Genomic DNA, 19,124 nt, shown 5'->3' on the forward strand with positions numbered 1-19,124 from the left:
TTGTAAAAGAAAAATATTTTTTAAAAATGTGTATCTACAAATTTTTTACTTTGTAACTAAAATATGTTTATATTGGACACAAATGTGATGTGTAGTCAATGTGTTTGTTGTTGTTTGTAGATGGAAGAGGGGAAAAGGTGGATATGGTTATATGTTTTCTAAAAAAAAAATAGGCGAAAAAACAGACAATAGGAATACTTTGCAAAATTTAAATATGTTATTTAAATAAGTAATAGATAAGAAAACTTATTAAGTATTAAATATGTTTTCTTTCATAAAGTATTTGTAAGAAAAAGTAATTTAGTTTTTCTTACACAAAAAGAGTTTAAATTAAAATCAAGGAACATTTATTATAAAATGATTATTATTAACAGTTAGTTTAATTCTGCCAATCATAAGATTGGCCTGTCTGCTATTGGTTGTGACGCTGATCAGTTACAAAATTGATAAAAAAACCTGGGCCTTGGCTTGTGAAACTTTTACATAACCCCTTATTAAAGAACACGAACCCTTATAATACACTGTTTCTCAAATTTGTAACAGAATTCCTTCGTAGCCTCTGCTCAATTGTGTGCACCTGTGATTGTGACGCTAATCAGTTACAAAATTGATACAAATACCTTGATCGCTTATTATATACAGTTTCATTGATCAGTTACAGACAGGAAACAAACACAGAATTCCTCGATAGTTCCTGCCCAATAGAGTCCACCAGTTTCAGAATTGATTCAAATACCCTTATTATATACAGTTTTATTGATCAGTTACAGAGAAGAAACAAACACAGAATTCCTCGATAATTCCTTCTCAATTGTGTCCACCTTTGATTGTGATACTGATCAATTACAGAATTGATACAAATACCTTGATCCCTTATTATATACAGTTTCGTTGATCAGTTACAAAGAAGAAACCAACATAGAATTCCTCGATAGTTTCAATTATGTCCACCTTGGATTGTGACACTGATCAGTGGATACAAATATCGAATTAAAAGCAGTCTCGGCTCAATTGTGTCCACCTTGAGTTGGGATACTTTTACATAACTCGTCACTAAAGACATTGATACCTTATTACTGTTTCTCTGATCAGTTACAGAGAGGAAAAAACACAGAATTCCTCGGTAGTCTCTGCGTAATTATGTTCACCTTGAATTGTGACACTTTTATATAACCCTTTGCTAAAGATCTCGATCGCTTATCATACATTGTTTCGCTGATTAATTACAGAGAGGAAACAGATACAGATTTCCTCGATAGTACCTGCACAATTGTGTCCACCTTGGATTATGATGCTGATTAGTTACAGAGTTGATATAAATAAAGAGTATACAGCAAACTCGGCCCAATTGTGTCAATTTGAGTTGGAACACTTTTACATAATCCCTTATTAAAGACTTTTTCATTTATCATACACTATTTTTCTGATCAGTTACAGAGATGAAAAACCAACAGAATCCTGTTCACCTTGGATTGTCATACTTTTCATTAATCACTTTTTCGCTGATTAGTTACAGAGAGGAAACAAACACAAAATCTCTCTGTAGTCCCTGCCCAATTGTGTCCACCTTGGATTAGGACACTTTCATATAACTTCTTGCTAGAGATATCGATACTTTATCATACACTGCTTCTCTTATCAGTTGTTGGATTGTGACGCTGATCAGTTACAGAGTGGATACAAATACAGAAGTTCCGGCTTAATTATGTCCAACTTGGATTGCGATACTTTTACATAACCCCTTGCTAAAGACCTCGATATTTTATACTGTTTTGCAGATCAGTTATAGAAAAAAACATATACAGAATTTTCCAGTAGTATCGGGCTAAAATTGCAGAGCCCCGTACTGAAGCTTAAAACACTGTCGCCGGCAGACCAATTCATGGAAATTGCAGCCTGATAGAAATCTTGCTTTTATAACAAAGAAGTAAAGGCGGATCTACCAACATGCCAACCTCTACATGAGAAGTTCCAGAAACTCTGATCGGTCGTAAGAAAAATCTACTTATAATTTCAACAATACTTTTTCTTTAAGTGTTTTTTTTTTTGCCAATCCCCCATCCATTACTATACCTTGCACCAGGAAATTAAAACTCCTTAACTTGTTTACCTCTTCATTATCCACCTAACTTCTTTTTTGGTAAATATTTATGCCGCAAAATCTTCGAAAGTACTCTTAGTGCTGCGTTTGTTTAACTTAAACATTAATGATACCTCCATGCATCTTCTTCTTTGGAAAAAATAAATCTAAATTCTAATCAAAATTTATATTTATAAATATAAATATCATAACTTTTTCTAACATTCACCCTTTTTTGTTACTCAAACTAATGTGGATTATAATTTGAACACAGAAAATACCAACTCCATTATAAAACTTTGAAAATATAAGCAAACAAAAAACAAGTAAAAAAGTATAGTCGAGCATAGCTGAACCTATGATACCCTACATCAGTATGTTAAAAATGTGGATTATTGTTTAAATACCAAAGGATTTAATTTTTTAACTTATGGATTTAACAAAGTATTTAATTTGTTTGGGGGCTAGGCGAAATAATGAACCGATTTCAATCATTTTCAATAGCGCTCGTTCGTTTTTTGGACTAAAAGGAGAGTATGGGCCAAATTTATTATAGTTATCTTGAAACTTATGGCCTGTAGCTTGGGCACAAGATTAACATGGACGCACAGACAGACGGACAGACGGACAGACGGACGGACGGACAGACAGACGGACATAACAAGATCGACTCAGAAAGTAATTCTAAGCCGATTGGTATACTTTAAGGTTGGTGTAGGAACAATATTTTTGGGTGTTACGAACAACTGCACAAACGCATAATACCTCTCCATTACTGTGGTGTAGGGTATAAAAAAAGAAAAACTTTTGAAAACTTTTTCATTTGCTACGGTTTGCTAGGTTGGTTGCCTTGGTCTCAACAGCAACAACAACAACAAAGTACATCCTTTAGCATCAAAACATATTTAACGCTTTTGTAATTCTTAAACTTATAACTCATCATTTTGTTTCTATACTACGATAAAATATTGACGATAGAGAGTGTAACCACTCTGACAATCATGATTTCAAGGTTTAAGGTAAATGAAATTTTCAATACCAAATAATCGGAAAGTTTTTTTGTTTTATTTTTGCATTAAAATTTCCACATTGAAAGAAAGAGGAAAGCCGCACGTTAAAATGAGCTGAAAAACGAACGAGAAAAACTTAATTTCAAGCATAAATTATTGACAAATACTTGACATACATACTCGAGCTATGCTCTGCTCAACGAGTTTTTTTTTGTTGGTCTTATTGAATACTCAATATTGGCTGTTGATGAAGAAGTGGAACAATATAATGCGGGTATGATTTTCAAAAGTGCTGACTTGGATATATATTTATACTTTTTTTCATTTTTTTTGTTTCTTCGTTTGTTATTACAAACAAAAATCTGAATAAATGTTTTAGGGTTCATTTAAGTGGATTTATTTAAACATTATTTTTGACAAGTTTTTATCAACTTTCCTTCGTTTTTTGTTTAATACTTATTAAATATTTGCATTATAAATGAAAGGGTGAGAAAATTTTACAATTGGTTTTCAGTTTTAGAGCTTTGACAAAATCAATAGTTTAAATAAATAATAAAAGATTCTTTTTTTGTTAAACTTGAATGTAAATGAAGGTCTTCATATGTTCGGAATAAAATGGGGAAAATGTGATACGTTTTTGCGTTGAATTTTCTTTATTAAAACAAAAATTTCCAAAGTTTTTACAAAAGTAAGTAGTTTAACCCCCTGGGACTGACGTGGTAGTCTGACAGATACCAAAAAAATCAGAAAAAGTAGATTTTTTAATTTGTAAACAATAAACACTGTATAACATGCCTTGTCGTGTCGAAGTCAAAAAATGTTGTAATAAATAACATCCTAGGTCCTTAAACTATAAATAGAAATAGTTTAAGTAGGTTTCAAAAAAATGGTCTAGTAGACACCATGTCAGTGAAGTGCTATACAAAATTCACATCGGTCTCAGTTTTTTTCAAAACTGAAAATTAAAATCATCAAACTGCAAGACCATCGAGTGTGTAATGGCTTTTAATGAAAACGCTGGAAAAACTAGTCAGAAATGTCCTTTCTTCGTCTAAATTTTGGAATGTAGTAACTAAAAAAAAAACATACCAATTACATCCTGAGAATGACTACAGATATAATGAATTTGGAATTAAATATAAAGGACATCCCTCCTATGACAAGCCTATGTTAAAATCATAACTTCTTCAGATCTTTTTCAGAACATCCATGGAGTAAATCTACTTCTTTTTCGCTTCATTGGAAGTTATTTTTGTGCTGGGTTCTTTAGGTTATTTTTCAGAACATCCATGGAGTAAATCTACTTATTTTTCGCTTCTTTGGAAGTTATTTTTTTGCCGGGTGGATGGGAAATATACTTTAAAGAACGAATGGTGTAGCTATATTAAATATTATGAGTATTGCACGAGAATACAAATACAGATGCAAAGTGTCAATGTCAAATGTAAGAAATTTTAAAATAAGAAAAAGTGTTATATTTTACCAGAAGATATTAAATTCGAGAATTAAGACTATCTCAGCTGAGTGATACATGTCTATCGTTATTTCAGACACACAAATATCATTGAAGTCTTAAGCTGAGAGTCATATGGTTTACGTGCTTTTTTTAAGCCCCCGATGCGTCGGGTTTTGAATAGAACCTTGCAAGCTGGATAAGCACAAAAAGCCTTATTCTGAATCAATTATATAAGGAACAAAGACTCGATAATCTTGTTACTATAGATCCTTTAAGATTTACATCAAGGGATCTTTTTTTTTTGACTGAACCGAAAAATATCTTGATTGCAAATGATTACGTGTATAGACTATACTATAGACTAGACTATAGACTAGACTATAGACTAGACTATATAGACTATAAACTAGACTATAAACTAGACTATAGACTAGACTATAGACTAGACTATAGACTAGACTATAGACTAGACTATAGACTAGACTATAGACTAGACTATAGACTAGACTATAGACTAGACTATAGACTAGACTATAGACTAGACTATAGACAATAGACTAGACTATAGACTAGACTATAGACTAGACTATAGACTAGACTATAGACTAGACTATAGACTAGACTATAGTCTATACACAAGATTGTAACTACAATGTCGTTTAGAATAGAAACTGGAACAAAGACTAAGTACACTAGACTGTAGAGTAGGCAACAGACTATATATTTATAACCGAATTTTTTTAAACAATGGTATAACAAAAATGTTGCTTAAAATTTGAAAATGTTAAACAAAAAATGCATAAATCAATATTTCCCTATCATATTGAACACGTTTGTAATTGCAACCATTTTAGTGTCAAAGTCTATAATATATGTATGTCAATATCAATATTAGCTAAATTTAATCATTATAATTTGTTAATCTTATAGATTGTGTACCTATTAAGCATGAAACAATTTATTTATAATTGTTAACTTAATTTGCAAAATTTCATTTACATTTTATTTATATTTTTATTATATTTTTTTTAATTTTTTTAATTAATTTTCAATTGAAAACTACACCGAAACAGCAAAAACACACACACACCTACAAATACATATCCTGCTATACATAGAAATTGTTAAAAAAAAACATGTATAAAATAACTAATATTAAAAATAATTAAAAATTTTTACTCATTTTATCTACAAAATATTTGCAAAAAAAAATTGAATACAAAATTAGCAAAATATACAATATTTTAAGAAAAAAATAATAATAAATATAAGTAATTTTATAAATTTAGTTTAGAGCTAATTAAGTAGAAAGTTTAATTTTTTTCTAATTAAAATTGCAATTTTATATTGAAAATATTTTACTAATATTCTATTGTGTTTCCCTTGTTCTTTCCCCCTCCACATGACTTTGTCACATTTTAAATTTTATTTTTGTTGTTTTATTTAACAAACTGCTTTTGAATAATTAGGAACAAATTGCTAGAGAGAAACAAGTCAGTGGTAGAGTACAAGTACAAGTTTGGTATCATGCAGAACGTAGTGAACTGGTTGTGAGTCTAATGGCAGCCGATGATTTGGCTTTACGTGATGAGGCCTATGGACATGGTAATTTACCTGAAGCTTATGCCAAAGTTCGCATATTACCAAAGTGGTAAGTGGTTTTAAAAAGGAAATGTTACAAATTTTTAATGTTAATTTCTTTAGCTTAAGTTTTTTTTTAATAATATTTTAATATTTTTTTATTTAAGCGGCGATGGCTCTGTTCAACAAACCGAAGTTTGTCCGCCTGCCCAAAACCCTATATGGAATGCCACCCTTACATTTGCACACGTGAAAGCGGAAAGCCTCATGGACCGTTATATTGAAATACAACTGTGGGATTTGGTACCTCATACCGAATCGATTTTTTTGGGTGAATGCAGTCTTGAATTGCAACAGGCCTTTCTCGATGATCGTGCCATTTGGTGTCGCCTCGATGATCCAAAGGGTTTGCGAGGCATTAGCATGTCAAAATCTCCCAGTGTATCACCGCGTGGCTCTATAGCTGCTGGCGGTCCCGGTGGCGATGTTTCACGTTTGCTGAGGCGTGACTATAATATGCAACGTTCCATATCGGATGATGTGGATTCGATTGGTGAGTGTACGTCCCTGTTGCATCCAGATCATGCATGGATAGCGGGCTCGCGGCGAGGCTCATCCCAATCGGAAACACTGGAAGTGGAAGTCTATCAGTTGGGTAAAGATTTTTCACGTTCTTTGCCCGGCTCTCGTCGATCATCATTTCAAGATGCTGATAAGAATCGAGAAGATGATATGGCTCCACCTCCGACCACATATTTAGTGGGACGACGACGATCTTCAGTGGCACGCAGAGATCCCGATGAAATATTGAAATCATTGAAGGCGGTGCGTGGCGAATTGGGACGAGCCATGAGTTTGGGCACCGAACAGCCCATCAAAAGAATGGGTTCAAGGCGTAAGTATTTGTATTTGATTACTAATTGTTAATATCTATTAAGAATGAATAACAAAAAATAGAACTAACACTGTGAAAGCTTTAAAGCTTCTATTTTTAATTTAATTGTTTTTTTTTAATTTTTTTAAGCAAATGTTTTTTATTTTAGTTTTATTAATCACTAATGCAATCCTCTATGGTCTTGTACTCCAGCTACAGTCTATCATTTTCATTTGTTACTATCTTTCTCTCTCTCCCTATTTCTCTCTTTCGGTATTAATTATATTTATTTTCATCACTATGGGACTTTAAAACTATGTGCAACTTTTGAAACTATTTTATTGTCTTTTTTTCTTTCCATTTTTTGTTTTAAAACTTTTATATTTTTAAAAAAATAGCTACAATATCGGTGTCACACTATCAAAGCCTTGATACACCCTACACTTGGACTGCTAACAATCGTTATTATTTGCCACAACAATAACAAAAATATCCCTAAATAGTTATAAACTAAAATCAAAACAAATAAAAAAATGCACGTTAATTAAAAGCAAAATAAATCAAATTAATAAAAATCCTAAAAAACTAAATAAAAATCTAAATAAATAACAAAACCAAATATCACACCTTAGAAGCACTCTACCAATTGCTTAAGTTATAATATTCTTAAAAACATTTTCTTTAAAAAAAAATCAAATATTTTTGCCAACTATTTTTGTCAAAACTTTAATAACTATTGGACTGCTAAACATTGAAATAATTTATTTAAATAATCTAAATAATACACTTTCTAAACAAAAAAAAAAAAAACTTTAATTAATGGTAAGAATTATTTTTAAAAATAATTTGTTAAAATTTTGTTTCTGTTTTGTTGAGTTTAATATTTTGAAAATTTACAACTCCTACTAACCCAAAAAAAAAAGAATAATTAATTTAGAATATTTACTTCCGTTGAAATTTTTATGCACACCTACACAATTAAGTTTGCAGTACTTATACATTTATTGTACTTATTAAGCATGTTTGTTTATATTTCCTGTTTATCTCGCTCTATCTCTCTCACTCTCTCTTTTCCTCTTATCAAAAACAAAACACATTAAAAATTTAAATTGAACAAACAATAATTCATGCAAACATACCATGGTACGCATGTTTAATATTTAATTCGATTTATTAATAATAATTATACGCAACCTGGTATGAAAACAACACAAATTTTTAATAAAATAATTATGATAATGATAATAAATAAGGGGTTTGTTTGTTTTCTGGTAAAAATGTAAATACATTTTAATCGAAAATGTGCATGTGTATGGGATAAAAGTTTTAAAATATCAACATTATTTAAAAGGATTATGCAACTTTGGGTTTTCATATAAGTATCAAAAGTGATAAAAGTTACAATGAAATCTCGTTATGGAAGAAAACATTAAAAATTATCTCATAGTGGTACTTTTACAACCACAGAGTGAGCTTTTTCGACTACACTCCACCAGCCATGTACAAGCACTTTTCTCAAATGTTAAACATAAGTGATACAAAACCATTACTTTACCATTACGTTTACAACCACATAGAAGGAATGGCATCTGTTAAGTAGGCTAAGGCACATAGTCTATAGTCTAGTCTAAAGTCTAGTATATAGTTAAGTTTATAGTCTAGTCTAAAGTCTAGTATATAGCTTAGTTTATAGTCTAGTCTATAGTCTTGTCTAGTCTATAAACTTGTCTAGTCTATAGTCTTGTCTAGTCTATAGTCTAGTCTATAGTCTTGTCTATAGTCTAGTCTATAGTCTTGTCTATAGTCTAGTCTATAGTCAAGTCTATAGAGTCTAGTCTATAGTCTAGTCTATAGTCTAGTCTATAGTCTAGTCTATAGTCTAGTCTATAGTCTAGTCTATAGTCTAGTCTATAGTCTAGTCTATAGTCTAGTCTATAGTCTAGTCTATAGTCTAGTCTATAGTCTAGTCTACAGTCTAGTCTACAGTCTAGTCTATAGTCAAGTCTATAGTCTATTTTATAGCCTAGTCTATAGCCTAGTCTATAGCCTAGTCTATAGCCTAGTCTATAGCCTAGTCTATAGCCTAGTCTATAGCCTAGTCTATAATCCAGTCTGTAGTCTTGTCTACAGTCTTGTCTATAGTCTTGTCTATAAGCTAGTCAATAGTCTAGTCTATAGTGTTGTTTACAGTCTTGTCTATAGTCCTGTCTAAAGGCTAGTCTGTAGTCTTAAGTCAATCCTTTAGTCTTGTTTATAATCTGGTGTATGAGCTAGTATGTAGTCTGGTATTGTCTAGTTTTTAATCTATAATCTAGCAGATATTCTAGTCAATAGTTTAGTTTATAGGCTAGACTAGTTTACAGCCAAGTGTATAGTCTTGTCTATAGTGTAGTCTAGATTCTAGTCTTCAGTCCAGTCTATAATCTAGTCTATCTAGTCAATAGTCTAGTCGATAGTATAAGGTTAATCTGTATCCTAGTCTAGTCTATTATCTAGTCTGTATTTTTATCTATATAGTAGTCTTTATTATTGTCTATTTTCTTGTCTATAGTCCAGTCTATAATTTAGTTTATAGTTAAGTCTATAGTCTAGTATTTATTTATATTTATAAAAATATAATTTGTTTGGTATAATTTAGTTATAATTCTAGATATCAATTTTCCATCCTGCATATATTATTTTAAAAAATGTATTAATTTTTTTCGAAATTTATAAATTATATTCAGTGTTAAAATAGTAATTTTCTGTATTAATTTAAATAGTTATAACTAAAACATTTATTTCTTTATTTTTTCATAAACTATTTACTAAATATTTATATTGAATAAACTTTTCATCACATAATTCATCATTTATCATTCAATTGATTTTTTTTTCTATACAAACTTTAATTCAATATAAATCACTCAATTTGTCACTATTAAAGGAATATATAACAAATGCATTTAGACATTTATAAAGCAAAATGTATTATTATTATTTTGTTTAACTGTTTTTAATGTTAATTTAATGAAAATTAAATTGAATAAAATTTACAAAATTAATTTGAGATTTTTAAATCATTTACAAATTAATCATTCTTCTTCCTGTTTCTTTAGATCATTAGTTGTTGTTATCATATAAAGTATTTAAAAATATTTTCTAAATATTTATATATAAAAATATAAATTTATTTCATAGCAATCAATATAACTCGTGCCAGCTGGGGGTTACAAATTTACATTAATCAGTAGGAAGTAAAAAAAAAAAATCAGAAAATATTAAACTAAAACGTATCTCAATAAAGAAAGCAAATTATAAAATTATAATTTTAAATAACAAAATGAATAATATTAAAAAAAAAATAATAATTTTGTTTAGTGTATTTTATTTTGTCAAGTGTAATTAGAGGAGTAGTAGTTTTTTGATATTTGCAAAGATTGGTTATTTTTTTAAGTGTAAATTTTTAGTTGGTTTGGCATTCACAAAAAATAGGACACTTTTTACAAGGTGCTGTTTTAAAGGGTTTCAAAAATAACCATTACAAGAACTAAGAAAAGGAAAAACAATTTTATTTTTAAATTAAAACTAGCATCTAATATGCACTAAATATCTACTTGATATATACCTACTTGATGAATTTGCTTTAAATAATTCCATTTTAAGCTGCATTTGAGAAGTATTTTTTTTTAATAATTTACAAACCACAAAACTTTGAGAAAAAGATAAAACCCATAAGAATGCTTAAACTGAGACAAATAGATAAAACCCATAAGAATACTAAATACTTATCTGAGCAATCGAAAAAGTCTATCAATAACTTTTAACGGATTATAAGAAATTTTAAACTAAAATGATAATAAGATCCATCATACTATCAGAGAACATTTTTTTAGTATATATCCAGGATTTTTAAATAGATTAGAGAGTCTCGACTAAAGAAAACATTAAGGTTTCATCAAGAAATAGCCTTAAGAATGTGCTATAGGCAAAAGAACGTATGGTAGATAAGGCGATTGTTTATACACATCATGTTTATAGAGATCATACTATATTCTTGACAACACTGACTGTAGTCAGTCAGTCTCGACATTATGTATTTTCCACAATAAAATGGACTAAGCATCAAACTATTGAACAGATTATGAGCAAACTACTAAGCTAAATAGACTATGGACATTATGTATTTTCCACAATAAAATGGACTAAGCATCAAACTATTGAACAGATTATGAGCAAACTACTACTAAGCTAAATAGACTATGGAGTCGAGTACAGTGCCTGTTATGGATTACACTATAGTCTCGATTACTCCAAATATCAATGTTTACATTATAACTGAATGTATGTTATCAACTGTAGTCAAACTATAGCTTCTGCAATAGATCTTCTACAGTCTATGATCTAGACAATATAGAACAGACTATATAGTCTCAACAGTCTTGGCCATTGAACAGACTAGAACTATTGTAGACTATAGAGCTGATTACAGTCTGAACTATATAGAGCAGACTATAGTTTGGACTATAAAGATCAGACTATAGTCTGGAATATATAGAGTAGACTATAGTTTGGACTATATAAAGAAGACTATAGTCTGGACTATATAAAGTAGACTACAGTTTGGACTATATAAAACAGACTGTAGTATGGACTATACAGAGCAGACTATAGTATGATCCATATGGCCCAGGTTAGACTATATAAAGCAGCCTATAGTCTGAACTATAAGGACTATATAGTGCAGACTATATCGACTTTATAGAGGCGACTATAATATGGATTATATAAAAAAGAGAGAGAGAGAGTCTATAGTCTAGTCTATAGTCTAGTCTATAGTCTAGTCTATAGTCTAGTCTATAGTCTAGTCTATAGTCTAGTCTATAGTCTAGTCTATAGTCTAGTCTATAGTCTAGTCTATAGTCTAGTCTATAGTCTAGTCTATAGTCTAGTCTATAGTCTAGTCTATAGTCTAGTCTATATTCTAGTCTATAGTCGACTCTATAGTCGACTCTATAGTCTAGTCTATAGTCGACTCTATAGTCGACTCTATAGTCTAGTCTATAGTCGACTCTATAGTCTATGGACTATATAGACTACACAGAGGCGATTATAATGTGGACTATATAGAGCAGACTATAGGCTGGAATATAGATAAAACTATGGAACAAACTATAGTCTGGTTTATAGAGAATATAAACTTCAGTCTTTGTCTGGACTTTATTCTTTTGTGAATTCGACTACAGAGCACATTATAGCGTCTATTATAAAGCAGACATTAATCTTAACGGACTAAGATTAATCATGTCTAAGATTAATCGGGTTAAGATTAGTAATTTCTAAGATTAATCGGGTTAAGATTAATCATGACTATGAAAGGCTATATATTCCGAATATAATTTTAGCTTCCGCTTGATTATGACACTCTTTATAATTTCGTTTAGAGAACGAACTATGTCCTAGCTCCTAGAAAACTGTGAATATGTGATATTCTATTGTATTAACCAGTGTTAATATTTTATTCTCAGCTAGAGAACATGACTATGATTCAGAGCATAGTAATGTTAATACGTTATTTTTTCATTTATATTAATTTTATACACATTTTTACAATGTATTTTAGAACTGTATTTTAAAAGCAATTAATATTTAGCAATAATATTTTTTTTAACAATTTGTATTTAAAATTATAAACATTTTAATTGTTGGTTAGTATTTACAGATGTTACAAATAAAAGCAAATTAATTAAAAAATAAAATAAAACAAGAGGAAAAAATTTAAACAATATGCAACACTTAAATTAAATTATAAACAAATTATATTTTTTGATTTTTTATACGAGAAAAAAGAAAAGTAATTTATAAATTTTTAAAATTAAAAAAAAACAACTAAAAGTATAGCATAATTATTTGTACAGAGAATGAAAAACGAAGTAAATAATAAGTAGTTACAGTTATTTGTTTTAGTCTTTTTTTATAAACTTTTTGTTTTCTCCAACAAATAGTTTTCTTTTCTGGGAAAATAAATTACTACTAATTTGTTTAATTGTAGAAAATATAAGAATAAGAAAAAAAAGACAAGACAATATAGAAGAAATTTTTACCATTTTGTTTACTTTTAAAAGTACAGCTAAACCCTTAGATAGATAAGTAAGTACTGGCAAGAAGGTAGAGTAGAAATAGACTGAGATATTTACTACCAGAGGCTATAGATAAATAGTCCTTTAAAACAGTTGCTGTTGCAGGCTTTTGCATTCTTTGAAATGTAATAATTTTAATTAAATTAATTATAGTTTTAATAAAGAAAAGTTTATTTTAGTCTACGATATTTAACTCATTCCTTTAGAGATTTTTAGTTCAAAAAAAATTAAACACTTTTTGTTGTTTTGTTTGTAATTTGAGTTGAATAGAGATTGTATTTGTTTTTATTTAAATTTCTTTTTAAATATTTAGGTTTTTCCAAAAAAAAGATCCATTCTATTTATTTATATATTTTTACAAATAATTTTTGTTTGTCTTTAGGCCAGATATATAATTAAAATTTTCCATATTTATTTATAATGACTATTTATTTTATGTTTTTTTTTCTCTATTTATTTGTTTTTTAATTTTATTTTTTTTTCTTTAAACTATTTCATTTTACTTGCTATTTATTTCAAAAAAAGGGGTTAAAGTGTTTTTTCTTTATTGTTTATTATTTTTTGACTTAAAGGTAAAATATGTTGTTGTAACTATCAATTTTATTTATCTATTTGGGGAAATTCATTATTTTTCGTTTAAATAATTTATAAAGAAATTCATTTTGTTTATTTGTTTAAATAGTATATAAATAGTTTTTTTTTTGTAATTTTATTCATTTTTATATTTATATGAAAAGTTTACACAGTATTTATTTTATAATATATTTTTTATATATTTTTTTTTTTTTTTTTTCTAAAGAGATTATCATTGTAAGTTAAACAGTTAATTGTTAACATTAGCTTAGCTTTTAGTTAAAAAAAGTATATTTGTGGAGATTGTTCATTCTTTTTTTTTTGGGAGGGGAAAAGTAAGGGACAGGATAGTGTAATTTACTTAGAGATGAAGGTTGAGTTTGTAATTTAAGTTAGTTTTTAATATAGACTTAGTTTAGAATATATATACAATAAGAGATATCATGTTCATTTTTCATAAAAACTCAAAAGGTTTTAATAATTTCCCTAAAAGTCTGCTTTAGAACTATTTAATACAAAATATCGGCTATAAACAGATGATACTCATCTCTAGATAGACCTAACTATAAGACTACAGTTTAGACTGTATTCGATCATGAACTAGTTTTGACAAATATCAGACTTTAGACTTGGCTACAGTCTCTAGTCTTAACGATATAATAGGCAACAGTTTGCACATAGAATCGAATATAAAACAGACTATATATTAGACTTAAGACTAGGCTTGAGAATAATTACAATTGTTAATGATATAACAGACAATAGTTTGAAAATAAAATAGACTATAAAACTGACATTTATTTCAAACGTAGAACAGTCTTGACTATTAGACTTTAAATTAGGCTATAGAACAGTTTCTAGTCTTGACGATATAACAGATTCTGTATTATAATAATAAGGGTATAGTATCGACTGTAGTATAATAAAGTATAAAATATAAAACAAACTATAAAAATAACTCGAGTACAATACGGACTATATATAGCCCAACCGTGAATAAGATTACAGTCTCAAATATATAACAGATCCCAATCTAAGAACAGTTAATATATTCAACTTTATAACAGATAAATCAGTTTTCAGATTAGACGTTGCTTTAGACCACGTTCTTGTCGTAGCTATATGACACGCACTAATCTCGAATATAGACTATAGGCTATAGTCTCAACTGTAGATTAGACTTTAGCCACAGCTGCAGACTATGGTTTATATTTAGTACAGACTACAGGATCGACTATAGTACATACTATATGTACTAATGATTTTAGAATAGGTTACTGTCTTTACTATAGAACATGACTATAGTCTCGAATAAAGTTGCAGTCTAGGTTATAAATCAGGCTTTATTCTCCATTTTGAAGCATAGAGTTTCTGCAGAGATACATCAGACTGACTATAAATCAGGCTCTAGTCTTAGCTTTATAAAAGGTTCTGATCCTGACTATAGAATAGACTATAGTCTCAACTATGGAACAGGCTTTAGCCTCAACTTGAGAACAGACTATATTGTCTCGAATAAAGTTGTAGTCTAGGTTATAAAAGTGACTTTATTCTACACTTTGAAGTATATTAGGGTTTCAACAAAGATAAATCAGACTGGCTATAGAACAGGCTCTAGTTTTAGCTTTATAAAAGGTTCTGAACCTGACTATAGTTCAACTATCTATAGAATAGACTATGGTTTAGACTAATGTTTTTGCTATAAACAGACTATACATATGTACTATCGAGTTTAGTAGAAGTTAATGTCTTAACTATAGTCTCGAATACATGTAGATGTTGCAACTATAGACCACACTGAAGTCTAGGCTATAGAACTGGTTTTAGTCTCCACTATAAAGCAGATTAAAGTTTCAGTAACAAAACAGACTTTAATCTGGACTAGAGCACACTTTTTATAGTGTTCAGGGTATCTTATCGACTATATTACAGACTAAAGTATCGAATAAAAGTCAAACTGTTAAATCAATTTGAGTATAAAACATAATATAGTTCCGATCAAACTTAGCTCAAGTCTTAGCTCAATAACAGGCTTTGGTCTCAACTATAGAACATACTACAGTCTGAACTAAAAATCAGACTCCAACACAGACCACAGAATCGTCTATAGTACGGACTAAAAGACTATAGACCAAACTTTACTCTAGTTTAAGCAAATTAAAGTCTGAATTTGGACAATAGATAAAATTATCAAAGCACAGACTGATTATAGAATAGAATAAAGCTTTGATTGTAGCCAAGACTATAATCTATGAAACTAACTATAGAGCTGATTTAGATTAGACTATAATATAGACAATAGATCTGACTAAAGTCTTGACTATAGAATAGATCGTAGTAGAGACCATAGTGAAGAAAAAAAAATTGATTATAGATCTGACTATAATATACAAAACTGACTATAAAACAGACTTTAGCTTTGACCCTAGAACTAACTAAAGTCTCCGCTTTAGAATAGATCCTAGTCGAGACTATAGTGCAGAGTAAAGCTTTGATTATAGATCCGACTTGAATCTATGAAACTGATTATAAAGCAGACACAATTAGTCTCAAATATGGATCAGACTACTGTCTCCGTTTTAGATCACACTAGAATCTCGACTATAAAACAAACTATAGTCTTAACTAGAGAATATAACATACTGAAACTATACTTTTTTCGATTATAAAAAAAAATTATAGTTCCGACTAAAGTACTAACTATAAGCTATAGTCTTGACTTTTAAACAAAATATTCAACCATTTTGAGTTTTCAATTTTAAAACATTTCAATCCATTTTATTATATACATATGTAGATATTTATAAGATTTTCATTTAAAGATATTTTTTTATATATAGTTTATACATCTAAATACATTTTATATAAATTTGGATTACAATTACATATATTTTTTGCATCCTTTCACATTTCTTTTTTTTTAAATTTTTATACAGATTTCTTTGTAAATAAATATTAATATAAAATCGTTTTAAAAAAGAAATGTTTTTTTTTGTGGTAAAAGAAAGAAAACTTTAACGCAAATTAATCTAATAATTAAAAAAAAATTTAGAATTTTAAAAGGATAATAAATAGTTTAAATTAAAAATTCCTTATTTTATATATTAAATACGAAAAGTAAAATGTATTTAATATTTAGAAAAATATATATTTGTTTTCACAAAAAAAGTATGTGTTTTCTACATAAATAGTAAAAAGTGTAAAAAAAAGTATCACCCATCTGACAAGAGTTACTTTAATATTTGCACTGCCTAGTTGGCTTGACTAACTGACTGACTAAAGGCCGACAGACGGCTAGTCAAAAAAAATGTCATTCTAAAACACTATTTGTTCCATTATTTTTTTTTTTAATTTTTCAATTTTAGTTTAAGTTTTCAAAAAAGTTTTTTTTTCAGCTTTAACTGACTGATATTATTATCATACTTGTCCATTAGTTTTATGTTTTATTGTAATAGTAAATTGTTTTTAACATTTTTAACACTTGTAACATTATCATTATTATTATTTTTATTTTTATTTTTATTTTTATTATTGTTCTTTTGTTGTTTTAGTTTTATTTAGTATAAAAAACAGGAAATTTTAGCACTTTGTTTTTTTTTATTTTTTTTGTAGGGAAATATATAGTAAAAATATTTTAATTTAATAGTTTATTTTTAGAGTGGATTTTAGTAGGTGGGTTATTTATATTTTTATTATTTTTTTCTTTGTAAACATTAAAACAACATTTAATACTTTAATATATATTTTATATGTAAATATAAATTTTGTATATAAATAAATATATATCAAGGTTTGTAGGTGTATAGAGAGAGAGATAGAAAAAGGATTATTACTTTTATTTAATATATCCATGTATACATACTATATAAAGAGTTGTACATTTAATTTATTATACTAACAATTGTAGAGTTAACAAATGAAATTTTACACTTTTTAAGTTATAGAAAGGAAATTTCTTAAATATAAAACAAACTATTGTCTTAACTATAGAACAAATCTCGACTAGATCTTAATGAATATTTCTCGACTTTTCTACAGATTATTGTTTCCACTACAGAACTGCAAATAGTCTGAACTATAAAACAGACTATAGTCTCGGCCAAAGAACAGATTCTTATCTCGTCGTTACAACAGACTTTATTCTCGACTATAGAAATGACTATAGTCTCGACTATAGAACAGAATAAAGAAAAGATTCCAGTCTCTACTATAGAATATTTTCTAGTTTTAGTAGACTCTAGACACAACTATTGAACATTCTGTAATCTCGACATAGAACAGACTATAGAGCATACTACAGTCTCGACTATAGAACAAGCTTTAGTAGCCTTAACTACAGAACAGCCTCTAGTCTTGACTATCAATCATACTACATACTTTAGAATAGATTATAGAATAGAATCTAGTTTCGACTATAGAAAATACTATAGTTTCTACTAAAGAACTATAAAACAGACACTAGTCTCGACTATGGAACATACTATAGACTCAACTATAGACTCAACTATATTGTAGTTTCGAGCACAGAATCATCGTACCGGCTATAGAACAGTTGCACTGACAATAGTCTCAACTATAGAACAGACTATAGATTTGACAGACGACCAGTCTCGACTTTAGAACTTACTATGGACTCGACTATAGAACAGACTATATATACGAAAATAGTCGCAACTAATGATAGTCTCAAAATTTACTATAGAACAGGATGGACTATAGAATAGTATATAATCTTGGCTACAGAACAGACTACAGTCTTGACTATAGAATAGTCTCTAGTCTCGACTATAAAACATACTATTGAACAGACTATAGTCTCAACTCTAGAACATATTCAAGTCACGACTATAGAATAGTCTCTAGCCTCGACTACAGACTCTATTACAGACTATAGAACAGACTCCAGTTTCTACTATAGAACATACTATAAAAAACTATAGTCTTTACTGAACATACTACAGTCTCGACTATAGAATAGATTTGACTATAGAACATACTTAAGGGTCGACTAGAGAACATAGTCTAGTCTCGACTAGAGAACATACTACTCACTCGACTATAGAATACACTCAAGAGCAGATTCTATTTTCGACTATAGATTAGGCTATAGTTTGTAGAACAGACTCTAGTCTCGACAACAGAACGAACTGCAAACTCGACTATAGATTAGAATATAGAACATATTTTAATCTCGACTACAGAACATGCTACAGTCTCGATAATAAAATAAACTCTAAAACAGACTGTAGTCTCGACTACAGAACAAAATACACACTCGGCTATAGAATAGATTCTAGAACAGATTCTAGTATCGATTCTAGAAAATGTTGTAGTCTCGACTATAGAATAGTCTATCGACTTTCCGGTAGAACAGGCTACAGTCTCAACTATATAGTAGACTCTGGAAGATATTCTAGTCTCGTCTGTAGAA

The 19,124-nt window shown here is 28.9% G+C and overlaps 1 protein-coding gene across 1 annotated transcript; it reads left to right on the forward strand.

The window, feature by feature from the left end:
- Positions 1-5,341: 5,341 nt before the first annotated feature.
- Positions 5,342-7,787, forward strand: LOC124420252. Its single transcript, XM_046952498.1, has 4 exons — positions 5,342-5,377; positions 6,016-6,197; positions 6,295-7,022; positions 7,400-7,787. The coding sequence occupies exons 1-4, from the start codon at positions 5,342-5,344 to the stop codon at positions 7,483-7,485; spliced, it is 1,032 nt and encodes a 343-aa protein (XP_046808454.1). The 3' UTR covers positions 7,486-7,787.
- Positions 7,788-19,124: the final 11,337 nt, after the last annotated feature.

This window comes from Lucilia cuprina, chromosome 5 (assembly GCF_022045245.1).
Source record: "Lucilia cuprina isolate Lc7/37 chromosome 5, ASM2204524v1, whole genome shotgun sequence".
In the NCBI taxonomy this organism is placed as follows: domain Eukaryota; kingdom Metazoa; phylum Arthropoda; class Insecta; order Diptera; family Calliphoridae; genus Lucilia; species Lucilia cuprina.